The 22465-nt window shown below is 39.1% G+C and overlaps 1 protein-coding gene across 1 annotated transcript in view; it reads left to right on the forward strand.

The window, feature by feature from the left end:
* ADGRV1 (adhesion G protein-coupled receptor V1) overlaps window positions 1–22465 on the forward strand; it is a 677468-nt gene that overhangs the window by 584198 nt on the left and 70805 nt on the right. Inside the window, exon 87 of the mRNA XM_049867518.1 lies at window positions 13548–13669. Coding sequence (XP_049723475.1) covers window positions 13548–13669 — 122 coding nt within the window. The remainder of the gene's footprint in view (window positions 1–13547; window positions 13670–22465) is intronic.

Here is a 22465-nt window from a genome sequence, read left to right on the forward strand (position 1 = left end):
GCTGATTCTGGGAAATGGTTAGTGCTTCCATCTCTCACATTCTATCTCCCTTCCTCTCTTTTTTCCCTCCCATAAAAAATAAGTATATCCCAGGGAAGTGTTTTTGTCCATGAGAATGTTACTCACGGGCAGTTTTTCCTGCAAGCCACAAACCAAAGCTTTCTAACAAGTGCCTACATCCTAGCAACCATCCTTGCCCTGCTGTGAAGTCCACATCTCACCCTACCCTTTCCCTACCCCTTTAAAGAGAGCATGAAGGAGATGGTGGGGATACAGTTTAACTCTCAAGTTTACTTTTAACTGTAGCATATCCTCTTAGTCAGTTACATAAGAACTTGAACCAGAATTTGGCTTTTATTTATTCATTCTACTAATTCATTGAGCTCCTACCGTGATGAGCGAGGCTCGGATCTAAGTGCTTGAGATAATGCCTTTGTGGGTCTCACATTCTAGTAGAAGAGCAAACAAAGAACAAATATATAAATTATATAGTATGTTAGATGTTAGTAAGTGCTGTGAAGAAAACGAATCATGAAAGAGAGAGGGAAATAGAAGACATGAGAGGCCCATTTTAAATACTGTGGGCCAGAAATTTTCAGTGACAGTTCAGACATGGTGGAACTTAGAGTCTGCCCACAGAAGAACCTTCTCAAAGCGTGCTCTTAGATTATGTCAGTATAAACAGAAGGGTTCTGTAACCAAATAAGTTTGGGAATTTCTAGTATGAAAAAAGTTTAACATGTCTTTTTTTACTATGTAATATTTTAGAGCTTCAGATATGCAAGAGGGAGCTATAGCCAAGTGCTGTTTTCCTAACTTGATCAAAGCTCATGATGATGATGAGGGTGGTGGTAATGACGGTGATGATAGCAGTTAATGTGTATTGAGCATATGGTTTGTGCCAGGCTCCGTGCTAAACGCTCTTTGCACATGGTTTGGCTCACCACTTTACCCAAGTACTTGGCACAGTAGGTGTTCAATAACATGGCATTTGTCCTGTCAGCGTCAATGAATACTTGACAAATTTGTGTGAATTACAGGGCTTCCAACCCATTTGTTCCAGTTTGACCTCCTCTTGAGCATTTGCATTTCCATACCAGATATATTGAATCCAAATCTACATTTTAACAAGATCCTCAGGTGATTCTTATGCAAGTTGTTGTTAGGTGCCATCGAGTTGGTTCTGACTCATAGTGACCCTGTGGACAATAGAACAAAACACTGCCTGGTCCTGCATCCTCACAATCTTTGCCATGTTTCAGCCTGTTGTTGTAGCTACTGTGTATACATCTACAGTTCAACAAGATCCTGAGATGATTTTTATGTATTCATCTACATTTCAGCAAGAGTCCCAAGTGATTCTTATGTACACATGTACATTTTAATACGATTCCCAGGTGATTCTTATGTGTACATAAAATCACCTAGGGATTTTGTTAAAATATAGATGCTGATTCAGTATATCTGGGGTGGAAATGCACATTCTCAGCAGGGGGTTGAACCAGAATGAACTGGTTTGAAGCCCTGGTGAGTTATCATACTAAACTTTCACAACAATCCTTTATATTTATCAATGAGGAATTGTGGCACAGAGAGGCAAACTAGTCTGGGAACTCACACACAAGGTTCAGAGTGGTTGAATGGGAAACTGGATGCAGATCTGACTCCAAAGATCAAGCCTAATTCATGGATCATCTTAAAGGACTAGTGTACCTTAGACAAGAATTCCCTAGGTGCAGGGATCTATCTATGGAAAATAGTGCCTAGAGCAATTAGTGTTAAATTGCCGAATGATCTCCCCCAGCTGGTGATGGAAACTGTGATGGCCAGTAGAAATTGCTCAGGTTTTACAGTCCCTAGGATTTGCACTCTACCTGCTATACCTTAGTTAACGTCTCTGCTTGGGTGGCACAAATGATTAAGCACTCAAGTACTAACTGAAAGGTTGGAGGTTTGAGTGTACCCAGAGAAAGAAATGCATGGTGATCTACTTCCAAAACTCAACCACTGAAAATCATATGGAGCACAGTTCTACTCTGACACTTATGGAGTTGCCTTGAGTTGAAATCGACTCAATAGCAGCTTGTTTTTGTTGTTGTTGTTATTGTTTGTTTGGTTTGGTACCTTAGACAAACTACTGTAGAGCACATTATCTTTTCCCTGAAGTGTATTCTCTTAACTCTTGGACTTTCACACCTAGGACTTCTCTAAAGAGAAATCCAGACTTTCAGATAATAAAAGCAGCAGTAAAGGCAAGGTGTTCCAAGTCACATCAGCAGTTCTTTTATTTAATAAGCATTAATTAAGTGCCTTACCTATGCCCCTACCACTCATCTGTCAGTTTTTCATACTGTGGTGGCTTGTGTGTTGCTGTGATGCTGGAAGCTATGCCACTAGAATTTCAAATACCAGCAGGGTCAATCCATGGTAGACAGGTTCCAGTCCAGGTTCCAGACTAAGAAGACTAGGAAGAAGGGCCTGATACTCTATTTCTGAAAAAAAAATGGCCAGTGAAAACCTTATAGATAGCAGAGGAACATTGTCTGATAAAGTGCTAGGAGATGAGCCACTCAGCCTGGAAGGCACTCAAAATATGACTGGGGAAGATCTGACTCCTCAAAGTAGAGCTGGCCTTAATGATGTGGATGGAGTAAAGCTTTCAGGACCTTCATTTTCAGATGTGCCAGGACTCAAAATGAGAAGAAAAAGCTGCAAACATCCATTAATGATTGGAACGTGGAATGCACAAAGAATGAATATAACAAAATTGGAAGTCATCAAAAATGAAACAGAATACATGAAATGCTGATATCCTAGGCATTAGTAAGCTGAAATGGACCGGTATTAGCAATTTTGAAATAGACAATTATATGATCCATTCTGCTGGTGATGACAAATTGAAGAGGAATGGTGTGGCGTTTATCACCGAAAAGAACATTTCAAGATCTATCCTAAAGCACAATGCTGTCAGTGATAGGATAATATCCATACTTATACAAGGAAGAGCAGTTAATAGGACTATTATTCAAATTTGCACACCAACCATTAATGCCAAAGATGAACAAATTGAAGATTTTTACCAACCTCTGCAGTCTGAAATTGATCAAACATGCAGTCAAGATGCATTGATAATTCCTGGTATTTGGAATGTTCAAGTAGGAAACAAAGAAGATCCATAGTTGGAAAATATGGCCTAGGTTATAGAAACGACGCCAAAGATAGCAAGATAGAATTTTGCAAGACCAATGACTTCTTTATTGCAAATACCTTTCTAATAACATAAATGGTGACTATAAACATGGACCTCACTAGATGGAAAATACAGGAATCAAATCGACTACATCTGTGGACAGAGATGGTGGAAAAGCTTAATATTATCAGTCAGAACAAGGCCAAGGGGCGACTGCTGAAGAGACCATCAGTTTCTCATATGCAAGTTCAAGGTGAAGCTGAAGAAAATTAAAACAAGTCCACAAGAGCCAAAATACAACCTTGAGTATATCCCACCTGAATTTGGAGACCATCTCAATAATAAATGTGATGTATTGAACACTAATGACCAAAGACCTGACAAGTTGTGGGAAGACATCAAGGATACGATACATGAAGAAACCAAAAGGTCATTAAAATACAGGAAAAGAAGAAAAGACCAAATTGGATGTAAGAAGAGACTCTGAAACTTGCTCTTGAACATAGAGCAGCTAAAGTGAATGGAAGAAGTAATGAAGTAAAAGGGCTGAACAGAAGATTTCAAAGGGCAGCTTGAGAGGACAAAGTATTACAATGAAATGTGCAAAGACCTGGAATTAGGAAAACAAAAGGGAAGAGCATGGTCAGCCTTTCTCAATCTGAAAGAACTGACCAAAAAATCAAGCCTTGAGTTGCAATATTGAAGGATTCTATAGGGAAAATACTAAAGGACACAGGAAGCATCCAAAGATGGAAGGAATACCCAGAGTCACTGTACCAGAAAGAATTAGTCAACGTTCAACCATTTCAGGAGGTAGCAAATGATCAAGAACTGACGATACTGAAGGAAGAAGTCCAAGCTGAACTGAAGGCATTCGCAAAAGACAAGGCTCCAGGAATTGATGGAATACCAATTGAGATGTTTTGACAAACAAATGCAGCACTGGAGGTGCTCACTCATCTATGCCAAGAAACTTGGAAGACAGCTACCTGGCCAACTGACTGAAAGAGATCCATATTTGTGCCCATTCCAAAGAAAGGTGATCAACTGAATGCGGAAATTATCGAACAATATCATTAATATCACACGCAAGTAAAATTTTGTTGAAGATAATTCAAATACGGTTGCAGCAGTACATTGATAGAGAAGTGAGCAAAACTCAAGCCAGATTCAGAAGAGAACTTGGAACAAGGGATATCATTGCTGATGTCAGGTGGATCCTGGCTGAAAGCAGAGAATACCAGAAAGATGTTTACCTGCATTTTATTGACTATGCAAAGGCATTCGACTCTGTAGATCATAACGAATTATGGATAACATTGCGAATAATGGGAATTCCAGAACAATTAATTATGCTCATGCAGAACCTGTATATAGACCAAGAGGCAGTCATTTGAACAAAATATAGGGACACTGCATGGTTTAAACTAGGAAAAGTGCATCGGAGATTTATCCCTTTAACATACTTGTTCAGTCTATATGCTGAGAAAATAATCTGAGAAACTGGACTAGATAAAGAATAAGGCAGCATCAGGATTGGATGAAGACTCATTAACAACCTGAAATATGCAGATGACACAACCTTACTTGCTGAAAGCAAAGAGGACTTGAAGCACTTACTGATGAAGATCAAAGACCGCAGCCTTCTGTATAGATTAATCTTCAACATAAAGGAAACAAAAATCCTCACAACTGGACCAATAAAGCAACATTATGATAAACGGAGAAAAGACTGAAGTTGTCAAGGATTTCGTTTTACTTGGATTCACAATCAACACCCATGCAAGCAGCAATCAAGAAATGAAATGACATATTGCTTAGGTCAAATCTGCTACAAAAGACTTCTTTAAAGTGTTAAAAAGCAAAGATGTCACCTTGAAGACTAAGGTGCACCCGAACCAAGCCATGGTATTTTTAGTCACCTCATATGCATGTGAAAGCTGGACAATGAATAAGGAAGACCGAAGAAGAATTGATGCCTTTGTATTATGATGTTGGTGAAGAATATTGAAGATAACAAAAGAACGAAAAAATCTATCTTGGAAGAAGTACAGCCAGAATGCTCTTTAGAAGTGAGGATGGCAAGATTCAAGTACTTTGGACACGTTATCAGGAGGGATCAGTCCCTGGAGAGGGACATCGTACTTGGTAAAGTAAAGGGTCAGTGAAAGAGAGGAACACCCTCAATGAGATGGATGGACACAGTATCAACAGTGATGGGTTCAAACATAGCAACAATTGTGAGGATGGCACAGGACCAGGTGGTTTTTTGTTCTTTTGTACATAGGGTCGCTATGAGTCGGAATCAACTTGACAGCACCTACCAACCACCACAAATCTGTGTATAGACACATACATATAAATACAAATATACACATATATATTTTCAAAAGATGTCTCTGGCCACAGTGGAGAATGGATAGGAGCAGAAGGCCCAACCTAGGAGGCTGTCAAAATTGTCTCACTAAATGATACGGAGACAAGTGAAGGCAATGTCCTAGGAATGAGATTGATTAACCAGTAAGAAAGGGATGCACAGGCTTGCATTAAGCGAGTTACTCATAAGCTTACTTGTGTTTACTTACTGATCTGTAGTGAACAATGCCACATGGTTTCACCAGAGCTTTGAAGTGGTAAAAAACAGGTGAAATTGTGCACTACAGATTAGCAAGTAAGCCCATGTACACCTTGCTTATTGTGTAATCTGTCCCTGCCTAGGAAGGACAAATAGAAGAGAAATTTAGTAGATAAAATAGAATCTATTATCCTATTTGGTGGTGTGGCCAATGAGGGAAAATAAGGCATCAGGGTAAATCTATGTGCATGATAGTGTTACTAGTACTCAGAAGGAACCAAAAGTTTGACAGGAAGAACACTAACTTAATCTTTGGATGGACTGTGTTTGAGATGTGTTGAGGGTCTCCAGCCGGGCCATTTGAACAAGAGGTCTGGAGCTCAGGAAAGATGGAGATGCAGATTTTGACATTGTTGGCTCTAAAGTGCACATTTGAAAGAAGGTGATGCTGTTGTTGTTAGGTGCCGTTGAGTTGGTTCTGGCTCATAGCAACCCTATGTACAACAGAATGAAACACTGCCCAATCCTGCGCCATCCTCACAATCGTTGCTATATTTGAGCTCATTGTTGCAGCCACTGTGTCAATCCATCTCACTGAGGGTCTTTCTCTTTTTCACTGACCCTCTACCAAGCATGAAGTCCTTCTGCAGAGACTGGTCCCGCCAGATAACATGTCCAAAGTACATGAGATGAAGTCTCACCTTCGTCGCTTCTAAGGAGCATTCTGGCTGTAGTTTTTCCAAGACAGATTAGTTCATTCTTCTGGCAGTCCTTGCTAGACATTATGAACTTAATGGATATCTAAATAATGAATTTAGAAGGATGTCTAAATAAAGTTAAGGACATGACACATAATAAAGTGTTGAGATATACAAAGTCTAACCTGGTACAACAAATATTTGCAGTTGTATCTGGATACCAGACCCACAGAACTTAGAGTGGGTTCTCTGTAAACCACCTGGGTTTTCAAGAGGTCTTTTGGGAATGTGGTAGAGAAGTAATGAAGTGAAAAAAAAAAACAACTCTGAAATTGGGATCAAGTGTAGGACTAACCTAACCTAACTTACTCATTGTTATCCAGTCGATTCTGACTCAGAGCAAGCCTTTAGGACAGAGCAGAACTGCCCCACAGGGTTTCCAAGAAGCCGCTGGTAGATTGGAACTGCTGACCTTTTGGTTAGCAGCCATAGCTCTAAACCACTGCGCCACCAGGGCTCCAAAAGTATAGGACTAAAAAAAAAAAGGACTAGTGACCAAATATTAGAAATGCAAGCAACCCAGAGAGGTGTAGGGCGTTTAACAATTTGCAAACCTAGTCCATAAACTTTGCTATCTTTTCTGTCCACGGGTATCCTGATGCTGATTTGGCAGTCCTCTGAAATAGGTATATTGTTATCTACTAGGCTTATAGGTCCCCAGGTCACAAAGTAGAATGAACTGAGTCATAGGGTTTTCTTGGCTATCTTCTTTATGGAAGCTGATTGCCAGTCTTCTTCCCCTTCGGAGCCACTGGGTGGGTTCGAACCACCAACCTCTCGGTTAACAATCAAGCACTTAACCATTTATGCCACCCGAGCTCCTTGTCTTATTGTCTGCTTATATGAATTTAGGTTTATTTGCTGAGAACACTAATGGGTAACTATTCATTGTGGAATTAATGTTAACCCTTGTTTAGAAGGCTCAGAAATACAGTATTTTCTCACTAAAAAAAAAATTTTTTTTTTTAATTAAGAAGCAACTCAGATCCCTGAAACTTCTTTGTCTCTAGAGTCTGTTAATTTCAGAATAAAGGCCCATATTTTAGAAATAAGGCTTTTGACACCTTTTGTTTTTCAATTCTCCTTTCTTTCTAATTTAAAAGTAATGCATTCCTGTTGTTCTAAATAGGCCCATAAAAAATCCACATTATTTCACAGTTGTGTGCGTTGGTTTACGATGAGTTTGTTTTAGTTGCACATCCCAAATTGTTAGAATCAGAAGGTCAGCAAGGTAAAATTAACACAAGTACTTTAGAAGATTGTAAACACAGAATAAATTTCAGCCTCATGCAAATAAAGTGTGATTTCCGTAATAAAGCCATTATTGTCGCTGGTGCATAGCAATAAAGAGAAGGCTGCTATTACAAAGGAAACAGATTAATACAGCCCTAGACTTTCTTAAAATATGGCAATTAAAATAATGGAAATCATATTTCCACTAAAAAATGAAGAGATTTTATGCTTCCTCAGTGGAATCTACTAACTCCTGTTTGTAGACTTTCTTAATGACAGTGGTACTAAACGACACATACACTTGCCGTTTTCCTCTTTTTCACAAGCAATTTCTTTCACTGAAACCTTTTCAAACTACTTGTTTTTCACGTTAATGACGCCTTGTTAATTTAAGTATTTAAATTAAGTACTTCGACGATTTGATTTTTTTCTTCTGGTAGTGGAACTGCATCCTAACACAAGCTTGGCTTTCTTAGTGTAGTCTTTTATGTAGATACCCTTACTCCTTGGGCCCAATAGTATTTCTGAGAGCTGACTTTGTTGAAGACATTGAAATGATTCTGTTTTCTGTTAACAAATTTACTGCTAAACGTAAGTTTCTAGTACTGCCAATTATAAATGCCCTACTCTGATAAAGGTTGACTTGTACAGACAACAGGGAAGTTACTAATACTTCGCCAAATCTGAAGGTACAGCTGTAGGAAATAGGAACCTAAATGAGCTCTTATTAAATGGAGCATTAATTTTTAATTTGCCCAGTGGAATTCACAGTACTTGTTAATCAACAGTGTGCCCCCTCCTCAACTTTCATCCGCGTCACCCACTCCCACCATGCCTTCTCTTTGATCACTGTTACTTTAGGCCCTAAAGAGGGTGAAAGGTTCCTCCTCAGAGGTAGATTTACTGTAAATCTGATGAAGCTTAAGTTTCAGGGCCCCTCACTTGCATGGGTCCCTTACAAGATCCTATACCTAATTATGTTTTTGCAATTTTCTTTTAAGAAGTTTCCAAAATTTGTATATGCTTCAGGCCCACAGAATTTGGATGTGCCTCTAGATACATTTCTTTCTGTGAAATCATATCTTGATCGTTGCTGCCTTAAGACCCAACCTGGGGTCTGTTGTTCGTCCACTGAGTTGTTCATGACTGGCTCTCTTCCACGCAAGGGTTGTGATATAGGGTGCCAACCTACCACGCTTTTCTGCGGAGTTCCAGAAAACCATGGCCCATAGGTGTTTCCAGTCAGTCCTGACATGCTCTCTTGGCTTTTCCACTAAGCTTTGTGAACACAAAGCAGTTGCTTTTGGTGTGCTTGGCTCTAGGCACTTAGAGGACCATACAGGCCAAATTTTGAAAGATTGCTTCCTTCTTGTTCATATAAAATGTGCATGTCCCTTTGTACTCTGCAAGAGCCATAAATAGAATTTTGTACTTACACAGTGGGAGCAAAGAGAACAATTGCCAGACTTGATACCTAATCTTTGCAAAACTTTGTGAATTTAGGCAGTTTCCTAAATATTATTTTGTCAGAAGTAAAAATGAGTCCTCTCGACCTTTATGAAGTTGCATGATGTCATTAAACAAAAAATAATTCTTTTAATTAATTTTTATTGTGCTTTAAGTGAAAGTGTACAAATCAAGTCAGTCTCTCATACAAAAATTTATATACATCTTGCTATATACTCCTAATTGCTCTCCCCTCAATGAGACAAGTACACTCCTTCCCTCCACTGTCCATTTTCAAGTCTATTCAGTCAGCTTCTGGCCCTCTCTGCCCTCTCATCTCCCCTCCAGACAGGAGATACCGACAGAGTATTATGTGTCTACTTGATCCATGAATCTCATTCTTCACCAGTATCATTTTCTATCCCATAGACCAGTCTGTGTCTGAAGAGTTGGCTGTGGGAATGGTTCCTGTCTTGGGTTAACAGAAGATCTGGGGACCATGACCTCTGGGGTCCTTCTAGTCTCATTCAGACCATTTGCTCTGGTCTTTTTATGAGAATTTGGGGTCTGCATCCCACTGCTCTCCTACTCCCTCAGGGGTTCTCTGTTGCATTCCCTGTCAGGGCAGTCATCTGTTGTAGCCAGGCACCATCTAGTTCTTCTGGTCTCAAGCTGATGGAGTCTCTGGTTTATGTGGTCCTTTCTGTCTCTTGGGCTCATAATTACCTTGTGCCTTTGTGTTCTTCATTCTCCTTTGCTCCAGGTGGCTTGAGACCAGTTGATGCATCTTAGGTGGCTGCTTGCTAGCATTTAAGACCCCAGAAGCCACTCACCAAAGTGGGATGCAGAATGTTTTCTTAATAGATTTTATTATACCAATTGACTTAGATGTCCCCTGAAACCACGGTCCCTAAACCCCCGCCCCTGTTGCGCTGGCCTTCGAAGCATTCAGTTTATTCAGGAAACTTCTTAGCTTTTGGTTCAGTCCAGTTGTGCTGACCTCTCCTATATTATGTGTTGTCTTTCCCCTCACCTAAAGTAGTTCTTATCTACTATCTACTTAGTGAATACCCCTCTCCCTCCCTCCCTCCCTCCCTCCCCCCTTCTCGTAACCATCAAAGAATATTTTCTTCTCTGTTTAAAGTATTTCTCGAGTTCTTATAATAGTGGTCTTACACAATATTTGCCCTTTTGCAACTGACTAATTTCACTCATCATAATGCCTTCCAGATTCCTCCATGTTATGAAATGTTTCACAGATGCATCATTGTTCTAAACAAAAATGAATTTTTATAAAAATTAAATAAATTTTAATATACCTTCCCCTGTCTTGCTGCAAAGCATTAATGACCAAGGAATTATTCATCTATATAAACTTTTCCTTATATTTTTATTCTTATTTTCTCTTTTGCAATTATAATAATAACTCAGAAAATTTGTGTATTTTTTTATGAAGGGTGTATCTGAAAAAGATACCAGCACAGCCTCTTTTTAAAGCCTTCTCTCATCTCAAAAAAATACCCGTTGCCCCTTCCTCTTCTCGTTTCTCCTTTCCTTTCTTTACCGTCTCGTATTGGTCCTTTTGCATGCCTTGCCTTCCTGAATTCAACCCTGCAGCTGTTACTTGATACAGAGCAAGGTATGCATGCACAGGGAAGGTGTCAGGCATGGGGTGTAAGAGCCCGATCAGTCACTGTGAAGAGGACATCCGTGTGAGTGGTGGGGTGAAGCCTGGCATGAGATGTGCAATCCTAAGTGAGTTGAGGAGGGCATCTGTGTAGGGGAGGGGATAACAACAATAAAAGATTGGTTACATATGGGGGTGCTGATCAAATAGATTAAGAATAATGAGAAAACGATTTCTCACTAACAGATAGGGAGCTATAAGTATGGAAAGGGAGACAACTAGAGTTAACCCTGTGGCATTGGATAGGAATTGGAAGTATTGGTCGGAACTAATGATTTTCATTATTTAGAGATTGATATAGAAACGTGCGTGTGTGTGTGTGTATACATATGTGTACATACATATACTCTCTAACTCTGTCTACTAGAAGGGACTGGGAGTAGCAATACCTCAATAGCAATGAGCACATCTAGTTCCCAGCTCTTGGTTTCTAAATACCATTCTCCCCTAACAGAAACCAAGACTGGGAAAGGGAAAATATAAGGTGAGCTTCCAATATCTTGTTGAGCCAAAAAGCAGGGAAGTACATGCAGAATGATGGCATAACAAAGACACTAACCACTAACCAAACCAAGGACATTCTGGATATCAAAACAAATAATAACAATAATGAATCTTAATCCATTAAATAGGATAGGAATCCCTAAGTTCATATGATAAAAATAAATGAATAAATCAAACATTTGATAAGGAAAAAGATATTTACAGTAGTTTCAAAGTAATGTCACAGAAGATACTTGTTAACTACAAAGAGAAAAAGGCTAGCTTCACGGTAGAGAATCTCTGCAGTCACTACTTAATCAAGTGACCAAAATGCACGTTCTCAGTAATGGGACAAATTGAAATCTTATGCCGTTCAGTAGACTGCAGTGAGAAGAGCACAGAATACTTTCTGTGATACTTCTGCAAAAGCTTATTATCTAAATCTCATGGGAAAGCATCAGACAAACTCAAGTTTAAGTACGCTCTGCAAGAAAAGCTGGCCAGGAATCTTCAAAAGTGCCAGTGTCGTGAAAGTCAAGGGCACACAGAGGAACCATGGGATTAAAGGAGGCTACAGAGACATATCTACCGTGCAAGGAATGGTTCTAAACTGAACCCTAATGCTACTAAGGAAATTACTGGGGTAATTAATGAATCTTAAATGGGATTTGTGGATGGTAGTAATGCAGTACTCTTAGTTACCTGGTGTGATGGCTGTATTGTGCTTACATGGGGGTCGGGGGGGATGTCTTATAGGAAATACATATAAAATATTCAGGGGGTGATGCGGAATCAGATGGGCAGTTTTCAACTGTTTGGTACAAGTTTGTTGTGCCATACTTTGTTGCCAAACAACTCTTCTGTAAGTTTCAGATTGCTTCAAAATAAAATTTACAGTTTGGTAATGTTTTATTTAACTGTTCAAATATCCTGTGCATGTGAATTTTAAGTGCTAATTGGTGACAGTGGGTAAATATGTACTTTGAGGTCTATTATGAGAATTGTCAGTTGGCATGGCCTTTCAGCAGTTTGAAAATGAGTTTCATTTGTGGTTGATAAGATCTGATTTACTTTCTAAATCTTATATAACTTGTCACTTAAATATTAAAATCCCATCTTTAAGACCCAAATATCGAAGAAAATTCCAAATAGAAAAAAATGGAAAGGATAATGGAATCCCTTGGCCTTGAAGAAATCTGTTCTGGAAACTACTGAAACAAATTGCCGGAGAAAATGATGGGTAGAATAAGCTTAGCATTGACGGTCGTGAATTAGTCAATTCATCTCTGCTGTTAACCTGAGCTATTAATATTGATGTGTTCTCAGGCAGAGAAAGAAGATGAATACATGTTTTTCCATCATACAAAAAACTTTTTATATCATGAACCCCTGGAACTATGGCCCGTAGATAATTTTTAAACACTAAACCAAAAATATCCTCTGAAGTCTTCCTTAAACCAAATAGTAGTTTAACTTAATCAGTAAAGAATGTCTGCCTTGTGCATTGTGCTCTTTTAAAGAACAATCTGTGTGAGATTAAATTGACTACAGCAACTCAAAAGATTAGATAGGAAGCTTAGGGGGCAGTGAATTTATATTAATGGGGGAGAAACAATTTGTAAAAACAAGGTGACATGGTTGCACAATTTGAAGAATATAATTAATGTCACTAAACTATACATGTGGAAATTGTTGAATATGTGTATGTTCTGCTGTGTTTATTTTAAACAAAAATAAGTAAAATAAATTAAAAAAAATATTGGGTGGGAATATACTAATATCAAGAGCACCTTTCTGCCTACAGTTTTCTGATGGAGCACTTTTTTAAGATTTACATATCTACTGTTCCACTGGGATTAAAATAGTTCATCTTTGTAGTTGTCTGTGGCACTTCCTGAATGGTCCAGTAGGTGGTAGTCTAGGAGAGGAACAGTTCTCATCCTTCCCCACCCCCTTACCTACCAGAAAACCCATTTACAGAAGAGAAAGAATGTGGACTCAGCAATGTGCTTTCTCTTCTCTGGCACAAGAATGGGATTTCCAAGGTTGTTCTTTTAAAATGGGTACTTAAGCATATGCAGTATCACAGAAAGGAGCCAAAAATATTTTTGTGTGTATGTGTGACTATGCAGTATTGTAAAGCTCAAAAATTCTTCTTTTTTTTATGATTTCTAGAAATTCCACTGGTTTTATATCTCTTCGCCCTGATTTCTATGACATGGATTTGGGGAGGACTTCACATGGCTTACAGACACTTCTGGATGTTAGTCCTCTTTGTCATTTTCAACAGTCTGCAGGTAAGGCTTAGTTCAGTTATTAATGATACACATTCATCCTAATGAACACAGGACGTGGATTTTTCATTGTAGACAATAAAGTGCTCACACATAGGTGAATTTGTGCACACAATAACATTGCAAAGAGTCATAAAATAAATGATTGGGAGCTAAACATAAAGAGTTTGGGAATAAAATGATTGGGGGTTAAATCTTTAACTCTGAGATGTGGCTGATATCCTAGCTTACTCATTATACAGACAGGGAAGACAAAATATTGACTCTTCTTCATTTTGACATGTACAAGTAACTAGAAAAAGCTATTTCTTTTTCTGCAAGGTCGACGTTTATAGACTTTGGAGGTGGCAGCAGTATAGGACCTATGCACATATTTGGACTGTGACTGTGTCTAGAAGTTATATAAATTGATGCGTGAAATAGACAGTGAGTTCAGGCAGTCTCCTCTTAAGCGTGGTGCTTAGTGAAACGAGAGCCTTTGGGTTCACTGAAAAATGGCTGACATCTCCCAAATTCGGCAGTGCCCAGCTTAAATTAGTTTTGCGAGAATGCTTGGGTAGTAAAACTAGAAATTATGTAACTGTAGTAGAAATTAAAGCTGACTTTTTTTAGTGCTTTTGTTAAATGGAAAAAAAAGTTGCATCCTGAAATTAACAAATGGAACAAATGAACACATTTTCCTTTGAAAAAGTCTGTCCTAGACTAAAATAATTTCTTGGCTTTACGAAACTCTCTAAGAAGTCCTCATTTTTACTGCCATCTTGCAAGCAGCACATGTAGAAAAAATATGTATGGTTATATATATTTAGGAGTCCTGGTAATGTTGTGGTTAAATGCTCAGCTGCTAACCAGTAGGTCAGTGGTTCAGACCCGCCAGCTGCCCCATGGGAGAAAGATGTGCTGATCTGCTTTCTTAAAAACTTACAGTCTTGGAAACCCTATGGGTCAGTGCTACTCTGTCCTATAGGGTCCCTGTGAGTTAGACTCAACTCAATGACAATGTGTACGTATGTTTAGGATTATAGTATACAAGTGAAGTATGACTAAAAGTATATTTAAATTTGCTTTTTAGGAGATAAACTCTTGAGTGAGATCAAAGCTTACATGAGGGGGCCCAATCAAAGTATAATATTAATTTAGGAGAAGAAAAATACAAAATAATTTACAAGTTTGGAATTAAGTTGATATAAATATATATGTATATATCAGTGTATATATATATGTGTGTATACATTGTTGGTTGCCATGAAGTCCTTTCTGACTCATAGTGATGTCATGTGACAGAGTAGAACTGCCTCACAGGGTTTCCTAGGCTATAATCTTTAAGGGGAGGCCCTGGTGGCATAGTGGTTAAAGAGCTTGGCTGCTAACCAAAAGGTCAGCAGTTCAAATCCATCAGCCATTCCTTGGAAACCCTATGGGGCAGCTCTACTCTGTCCTATAGGGTCACTATGAGTCAGAATAGACTCAATGGCAATGGGCTTTCTTTTACTTTTTTAAAATCTTTTAGGGAGCAGATCACCATGTCCTTCTTCCATAGAGGAGCTGGTAGGTTCAAATTGCCAACCTTTTGGTTAGCAGCCAAGTGCTTAACCATTGCACCATCAGGATATATGTGTGTACACACACACAAATACTTATATACATACACACACAAAACATCTCTATATACATGTAGATATAATTGAGCACCTACTACGTGCCAGGCAGTGTGCTAGTGCTGCCAGTACAAGGATGAAGTGACAGCCTTTGCTCCTCAGCTCCTCAGGGATCTCCTGATTCAAGGAAGAAAAGAGGCAATTAGCTGTAATAATATACTGTGGCAGGTACGATGTAAACCAAGTGTTGTGAAAGTTGAGTGAAGGGACTGTTTAATCCTGCCAGTGTTAGCATTTGAGCCGAGCCCCAAAGATGAACCACTCAGGCCACAGGCCCTGTCTTAGTCACTTTTTAATCCCTAGGGCCTAGTAGAAATTAGATCCAGGTCCAATCTGACAGCCTAGAGATGTACTTTACTTGGTTGAGACACAGTAATACACAGCAGAGCATTTTAGAGTTTTACAATCTTAGCTGCCAATTTTTTAAATTGAGAAATTTCAAATAAAAATCTGAGATTTTGAGTTATCCTTAAAAACAATACTTGCATGGCAACAATTTTCATGTCCTGAAGATGCTGCCCCCTTTAGATGGGGCATTTGGCCTCACGTTACACCTGATATACTTAATTCATTCATTTTACCTGCCCAGCCTCTAAGTTTGTGGCACCTGAAACAGGTACTCTTTTGTGTTTATTAAATAAATGATGAGTATATGGTTAGAGATGGGTTTCTCAGGCAGAGAGAACAGTTCTAGTTGTCCAGGCTGCTGGATTAAGCATAGGGTTAAGAGGGGGGAAGAAGGACTTTGCAGTTAGAAAGGAAGTGGAAGAAGATGAGACAGAAAGCATGTTATCACACTTGGAATGTTAAACTTCAGCCTTTAGGCAATAGGGAGCCATCAAAGTTGTGTTTGTTTTGTTTCACATTTTGTCAGCATGGAAGTGACATGTTTATATCTACTCTTCGGAAGGATAACTGGAAACCTTTAGGAAGGTGTGTTGAAAAGAAGGGCAGCTCTATGCAGGAGGAACCGCTAGTAGGCTCTTGTCATATTCCAGACTATAAATGTTCAAGCGTTGCACCTGGGAATAGACAGTAGAGGACAGGTTTGTGGGATGTTTTAATAACTAGGTTTAGGGAGAGGGCTAAAGAAAGAGATTGTGAATATGTTATCAGAGAGTTAGGAAGAACAAGAATAGGAAAGTTTGAAGCTGGTGGAAAAGAAAGCTTCAAAAGGAAGTGATGTCTAACTCTGTCAAGTGTTGCCGAGAAGTCAAATAGGAACAGAGGAACAGTGTGGTCTAGTGTAGTGGTTCCCAAACTGTAACATGCATCACAACCACATGGAGGGCTTGTTACAACACAGATTGTTGGGCTCTACCCCCAGAGTTTCTGATACAGTTGGTTTGGGATGGGGTCTGAGAATTTGCATTTCTAATAACTGTCTGGGTGATGCAGGTCTGGAAACCACAGTGTGAGAACCACTGGTCTAGTGGAACATGATCCTAACCCTGCTAGCCTCTACTGACCTCAGTGGAGTCATGGCTACTTATTGAATTCTGCTTCCTCATCTGTGAAATGAAGATAAATACTACTTAGGATTATAGTGTGACTTAATTAAATGGCATAACGAGTATAAAGCTACTGTACAGGACTCTGTACACGAAGAGTCATTTTTTTTTTTAAGAAGTTTAATGGAGGAAGCAGAAAGAAATAGTTTAAGAAGAGAGGTTGTTTGATTCAAGAGGAGATTTTTGTTTGTTTTTCAACTTGTTATGGAAGTACCAACAAAGAAGGGAGAAACTAGCAATTGGAGAAAAGACTTGATTGTCAGGGGAATGTCTTGGAAGAGACAGAAAAAAACACGGAAGAGGTGGTGGAGCGTTATTTGAGGGAGGAGTAGAGATGTTTCTTTCTCAGAGGCTGGGGGGAGAAGAAGGAAGGATTGATGGACGTGACAAACTAATCTGGACTTAAGAAAGAGTGGGAAGTTGATGGCATTTTCATCTATTGCCCTTTCTTTTTCCTGAAAGGCAGGAAGCAAGGCCATTTGCTGAGAGACAGTGGGTTGAAAGCTTCAAGTAAAAAATAGTAAAAGGTATGGAGCAGTTTCTAGGCAGAAAGTAAGTAACTTAGACTATGATGAGTTGAAAGATGGTCAAGAAATGGAGTGCTTAGAAATCAGTGGCATGCAATGGAGGTTGGAAACCTTCAATTTATTATTGAATCAACCCTTTGCCATCAAGTCGATTCCTACTCATAGTGACCCTGTAGGACAGAGTAGAACTGCCCCATAGGGTTTCCAAGGAGTGGCTGGTGAATTCCAACTGATGACGTTTTGGTTAGCCCCAAGCTCTTAACCACTGCACCACTAAAAAAAATAATAACAGAGCACCACTAGGGCTCTGTTATTGAACCAGTACGCATTAATAAAATAATTTTAAACCTTAAGACTATAATGGCAGCCAAGGTAACCTATCAGACCACATATTCACGGAAAAGGTTGTTGAGCTTTTGTGGAAATTTGTAAAGAAAGGAGATTGGTGAGCATTGTATTGTGTTTCATGGACCAATATAAATATCAGCCATTGAAAACCCTATGGAACACATCGGGTCACCATGATTTGGAATTGACTCCACGGCATCTGTTATTTGGTTTGTTTAATCTCAAATTCCAATAGCCTCGGAGCTCTATTTCCTCAACAGGATTTCCGAGTGCACTGAGCATGGTGGCCTCCACCAACGCAAGACTCACCTCCTACCAGGTTACCAACCCCAGCAGGAAAGAGCTTATTCTTCAACAGAAAAACCCTGTGGAGAAATTGGATTGCCCCCAACTTGGGTCTTAAACTCTCCAGGAACCAATCAAATGGTGACAGATACTCTGGCCAGGCCTGGGTCATGAGCAGACTTTAACTGTGGAAAGAGTGGAGCTGATTTCACAAAAACCACATGACATAGAATTCCCACCAGAAGAAAGGATTTTTTTCACCAATAGAAAAGGACAATAGTACTAGGCAGGCAAAAGCAGCAGATGTCCACTAAACATGCTTTATCTTTTCTGTTGTTCATTGATATGTTTGAACAAGGCCAAGGATAGCTATTGGCAAACCACCAGGGAACTTCTTCACTGTGACAGTAGCTTATTATGAATATCCTTGGGATCCACTGTATAACCATATGCCTCTATATTATCTATAAGAAATTTATAAAGGACTATGTCTAATTTTTTTTTCATTCCTGATCTATTAACCCAATATTTGATTTTCTTAATGCATATCTTAAAAAAATAATAATAATAAATGAGTTGAATATGACATTTCTAAGTGGCTTCATGGTAATACTTATAGATCTCAACTTTCTTCAACTGTGTAGTTCCAGGTATATCTTGACTTGTGTAATGATTGGTGAGGGGTAATCATCAAGGCTGATACTCAGATGGCAGGCACTGGTAGGACCCTATCAGTAATTTTAATACAGAAATAGCTACTGCCCCAACCCCCTGCATGTGATCCAGTTTCCCAGCTATTTAGGCCTCTCTCCCAGCATTCCGGACCTCCAGAAGCTACGAGGCTAATTCCTGATTTCAGTAGGAAGCCTCCAGTTCCCTGTTCTAGCACTTAGATGTGCATCCATTCTGATTGGTCAGTGCCTGTGCCACAAAAGTTATATATTTTGCATATTACTCCGAGCTGTAATTATTTTCTTTTAAAGTACTATTTTTAGGTCGAACCAGTCATTGTTAGACTGACAAACAGCATTTACTTCAGGTCTTCTAGAGTTCTCTCGCATGTACTCTGACAAAATTTCACTGACAATCTTCTTACATGTAGGGAATCCCATGTAAGATAATGAAGATAACCAGCAGCAACAGGCCAGAATTTCTTGGAGATGCTAGAAAATAAGTTTTTGGAGAAGGTTCACATACATAGAAGCAGCTTTCCAAAAACTGGAATGCATTTTTTTTGAATGCATAAGCTGGCAAGGGAGCAGAACTTCACACCGTGTGGGGTGTGACACTTCTCATTATGCCAGTCGTGAGCAGGGGCAGATGAACCAGTAAGAAAGGTACGCACGGGCTTACTTGCATTTACTTACTAATCTATAGTGAACAATTTCACATGGGTTTCTTTTATTTTGATGTGGCGAGAAACAGGTGAAATTATTTTCTACAGGTTAGTAAATATGCACGAGGAAGTCCACGTGTACCTTGCTTGTCGGGTTATCCCACCCTGGCCATGAGACTGCATTCTCCAGAGTCTCATTTGAACATCTTGTAACTGACTTCTACATGTTCATTTACATAAGCATCTGGTCTCGGTATGTTCCATGGCAGTTTTTTTAATCATTCCCTATTTCAGGGAAGGAGTCACAACATGGAACGTGTAGCTAAAAATATATAATCTGTATTCAAACTGAAGGATCAGCTGGCTAAAATCATTTCCAATCCTAGCTCCATGTCTTAAACTGCTAAGTACTGGGAAATAAGTGACTCAGAGGCAGGAATGGTTTCTTCTTCCTCTTCTTTTCCTCTTCCTCTCCTTCCCCTTCCTGCTTGCCATCCCCTTTCTCTTCCCCTTCTCCTTCTTGTTTTTTTTTCCTTTTAATTGTTCTTTGGTGGCCACCAAAGTGCCTTGAACATATAAAGCATTTTTCTTATACAGAAAAACCCTGCTTTTCCCTCTTTCTTCGTTCTCTCCCTCCTCCTCTCCTTCTTTGTCTCCCTTTCTCCTCTCTTCTTCCCTCCATCCCTCTCTCATTTTCTCCCTCTTTTTCTTTTCCTCCCTTAGTTCCATCTCTCCTTACTTGCCATGTCTCTGTTCTTGGTGTTTGTTCAATTTCAGCTTTCAAACTAAAGGCATCTTCAGGTGTATAGAGACCAAAGTTTATTAGTGGTTCCCAGGGATGGCTGGGGCGGTGGGGGAGGGGGGGCACGCAGGGAGACTCATTGCTTAAGAGACACTGAGCTGCTGTTAAGGGTGATGGAAAAATTTGGAAATAGATAATGGTGACAGTTGAACAACATGATAAACATTAATGTATGTCACTGAATAATGTACATGGGGAGAATGTTAAAATGGTGAATTTTTTTTTTTACATATATATTTACCACAATTAAAAAAAAAAACCTAAAGCCATTTTTTGTGAAGGGATTTTCTTACATGAAAAATGATCCTTGTGGTATCATGAGAGACGAAACATGTTTCTTTGCTCATGCAAAGGTACAGAGTCCATTTCAAATGGAACATAGAAACAAATTAATAATTCCCCCTTTAATTACCTTCTGTGAGAATTCCCATTCAGCAGCCAGAGGGGTTAGGTGCAGGTGTCTGCTTAGATTCAATACACACTTAGTCTTGGCTGCTTCCTTTTGAGGATAAATAGCTCTTGGGAAATACACATTGTTAAATAATCAGTTACAGAGGGCTAATTGTTTCAAGGCACTCCCTTTGCAACTGCTTTCCAACAGCCAACAGTAATAAGAAAAGTCACTTTGTTTCCATTGGAGACAGTACCTGAGCTATTCATGAACGGTGGAAAGGCAATCTTCCCAGAAAACCCTGGGATAAATATGTAGAAGTCAGGGAATGTTGGGGTTGTGTCATGGATTTGTCCCAGATCCATGTCAAGTTCAGTGAAAAATGATCACTATACTTGTTTTGTAGAGTGAGTCAGAAAAACAGATGAATGCTTCCTGTGCTCTTTAAAAACATCCCGAACATTTCTAAAGCTTTACAAAATAAATACACAGAAGCTAAAACAAGGAGGCGTATTTATATTGTCTTGATCAGGTCCTGCCGCTCTGCCTGTGTTCAGTAGAATCTGGGCTGGTGAAACAACTTTGTGTTTTCATGCAATGAACGTTTTACTCCATTTGACAATAAATAGCAGCATCTAACATTGCCTTCTCATTAGCCTATTGACTAGCCAGGCAGGGCTTTTTAGACAGATGCAGGATTTTTACTTTCTGTGAACTGGGTTCTCTAGATAACAGGGTCGGTGTCTGACCTGCCACTAAATATCTCCCATGAATGCAGTTTCAGTACTAAGAGGTCTAAACAGACTACTTTTTGATGCCTGTTTCCTTCCTTCCAAAACAGGTCCTTCCATTTCTCCTGGCCTAATTCATTCTGTCTTTTAGTTTCTTACCCCATGATTTTTTCCATTTATAAAGTTTTCTTCTGTGCAATGTTTGATTTTTTTTTTTTTTTGCATTGTAACCTTGTGGCATGCCTTTGCTGGACTCTGTGGTCCTCTACCTGTGAAAAGATCTAATGCTTGAGATGACAAACCTACAAAAGTTAAAATAGTCAAGACACATACCTCTTCTATAAAATAGTTTTGGGAAAACAAGACAAATACTAGTTTGTGACCAGTTTTTACCTGGTAAACCACATTCTTTTGCCGTAGCAATTAATTTACATTTTTTTCCAGGGCCTAACATTGTTTTGTTTTGTTTTGTTTTTAACATTTATTGTTTTTTTCTTGTATTATTCAAGAATTCGGTGGGGAGAGGGGGAGGAGTACATTTTATGTATGTAAATACTCTATGTGCATATTTCTCTGTAACATTCTTTTATGTTGGACTGTCGGTACAGTAGAATAAGCAAGCAATTAAAACTCACTAAGAACTGGCAAATTCCCCAAAGAGAAAAAGTAGCAGTTAATGTGGGGCTCACCTCAGTGGAGTTTGCTTCAACATCTTAAGGTTAACCAATAAGGTGCTCTTTATGTCTTGATTATCACCTAGAATGAATTAATGAGAGAGAACTGTGTGTGTGTGTATCAGAGCATCTGTAATGTATCTATTGAAGATTGAGATTTAGAAATCATATTCTGGCTACAGAATGACCACATACCTATTTGACAAAATGGAAATAAAACAATAGGAAAATCAGACTGTCTACACAGAAGAGCAGCCGGAGAGACAGGTTCCAAAAGGTTACTATTCCAGGAAATAGGTCAGCCTTCTTAGAATGTGGATTAAAAAAATGTCAACTAAGATTTCTCTGGGGGAAAAAAATTTTTAAATGGCATGAATGGGAGTGTAGACTGAACTTTAAACGACAACAACAACCTGTTTAGAGAGATAAATCCTGGAAGTTCTGTCTTCATCCTTCAGAATAAGTCAATTTCATGTCACTTTTTTTCCATCTGCAAGCATTTTAAATAATGTTCCCTTTAGTTTGAGAAATAGCAT

The sequence above is a fragment of the Elephas maximus genome, chromosome 2, assembly GCF_024166365.1.
Source record: "Elephas maximus indicus isolate mEleMax1 chromosome 2, mEleMax1 primary haplotype, whole genome shotgun sequence".
NCBI lineage: Eukaryota > Metazoa > Chordata > Mammalia > Proboscidea > Elephantidae > Elephas > Elephas maximus.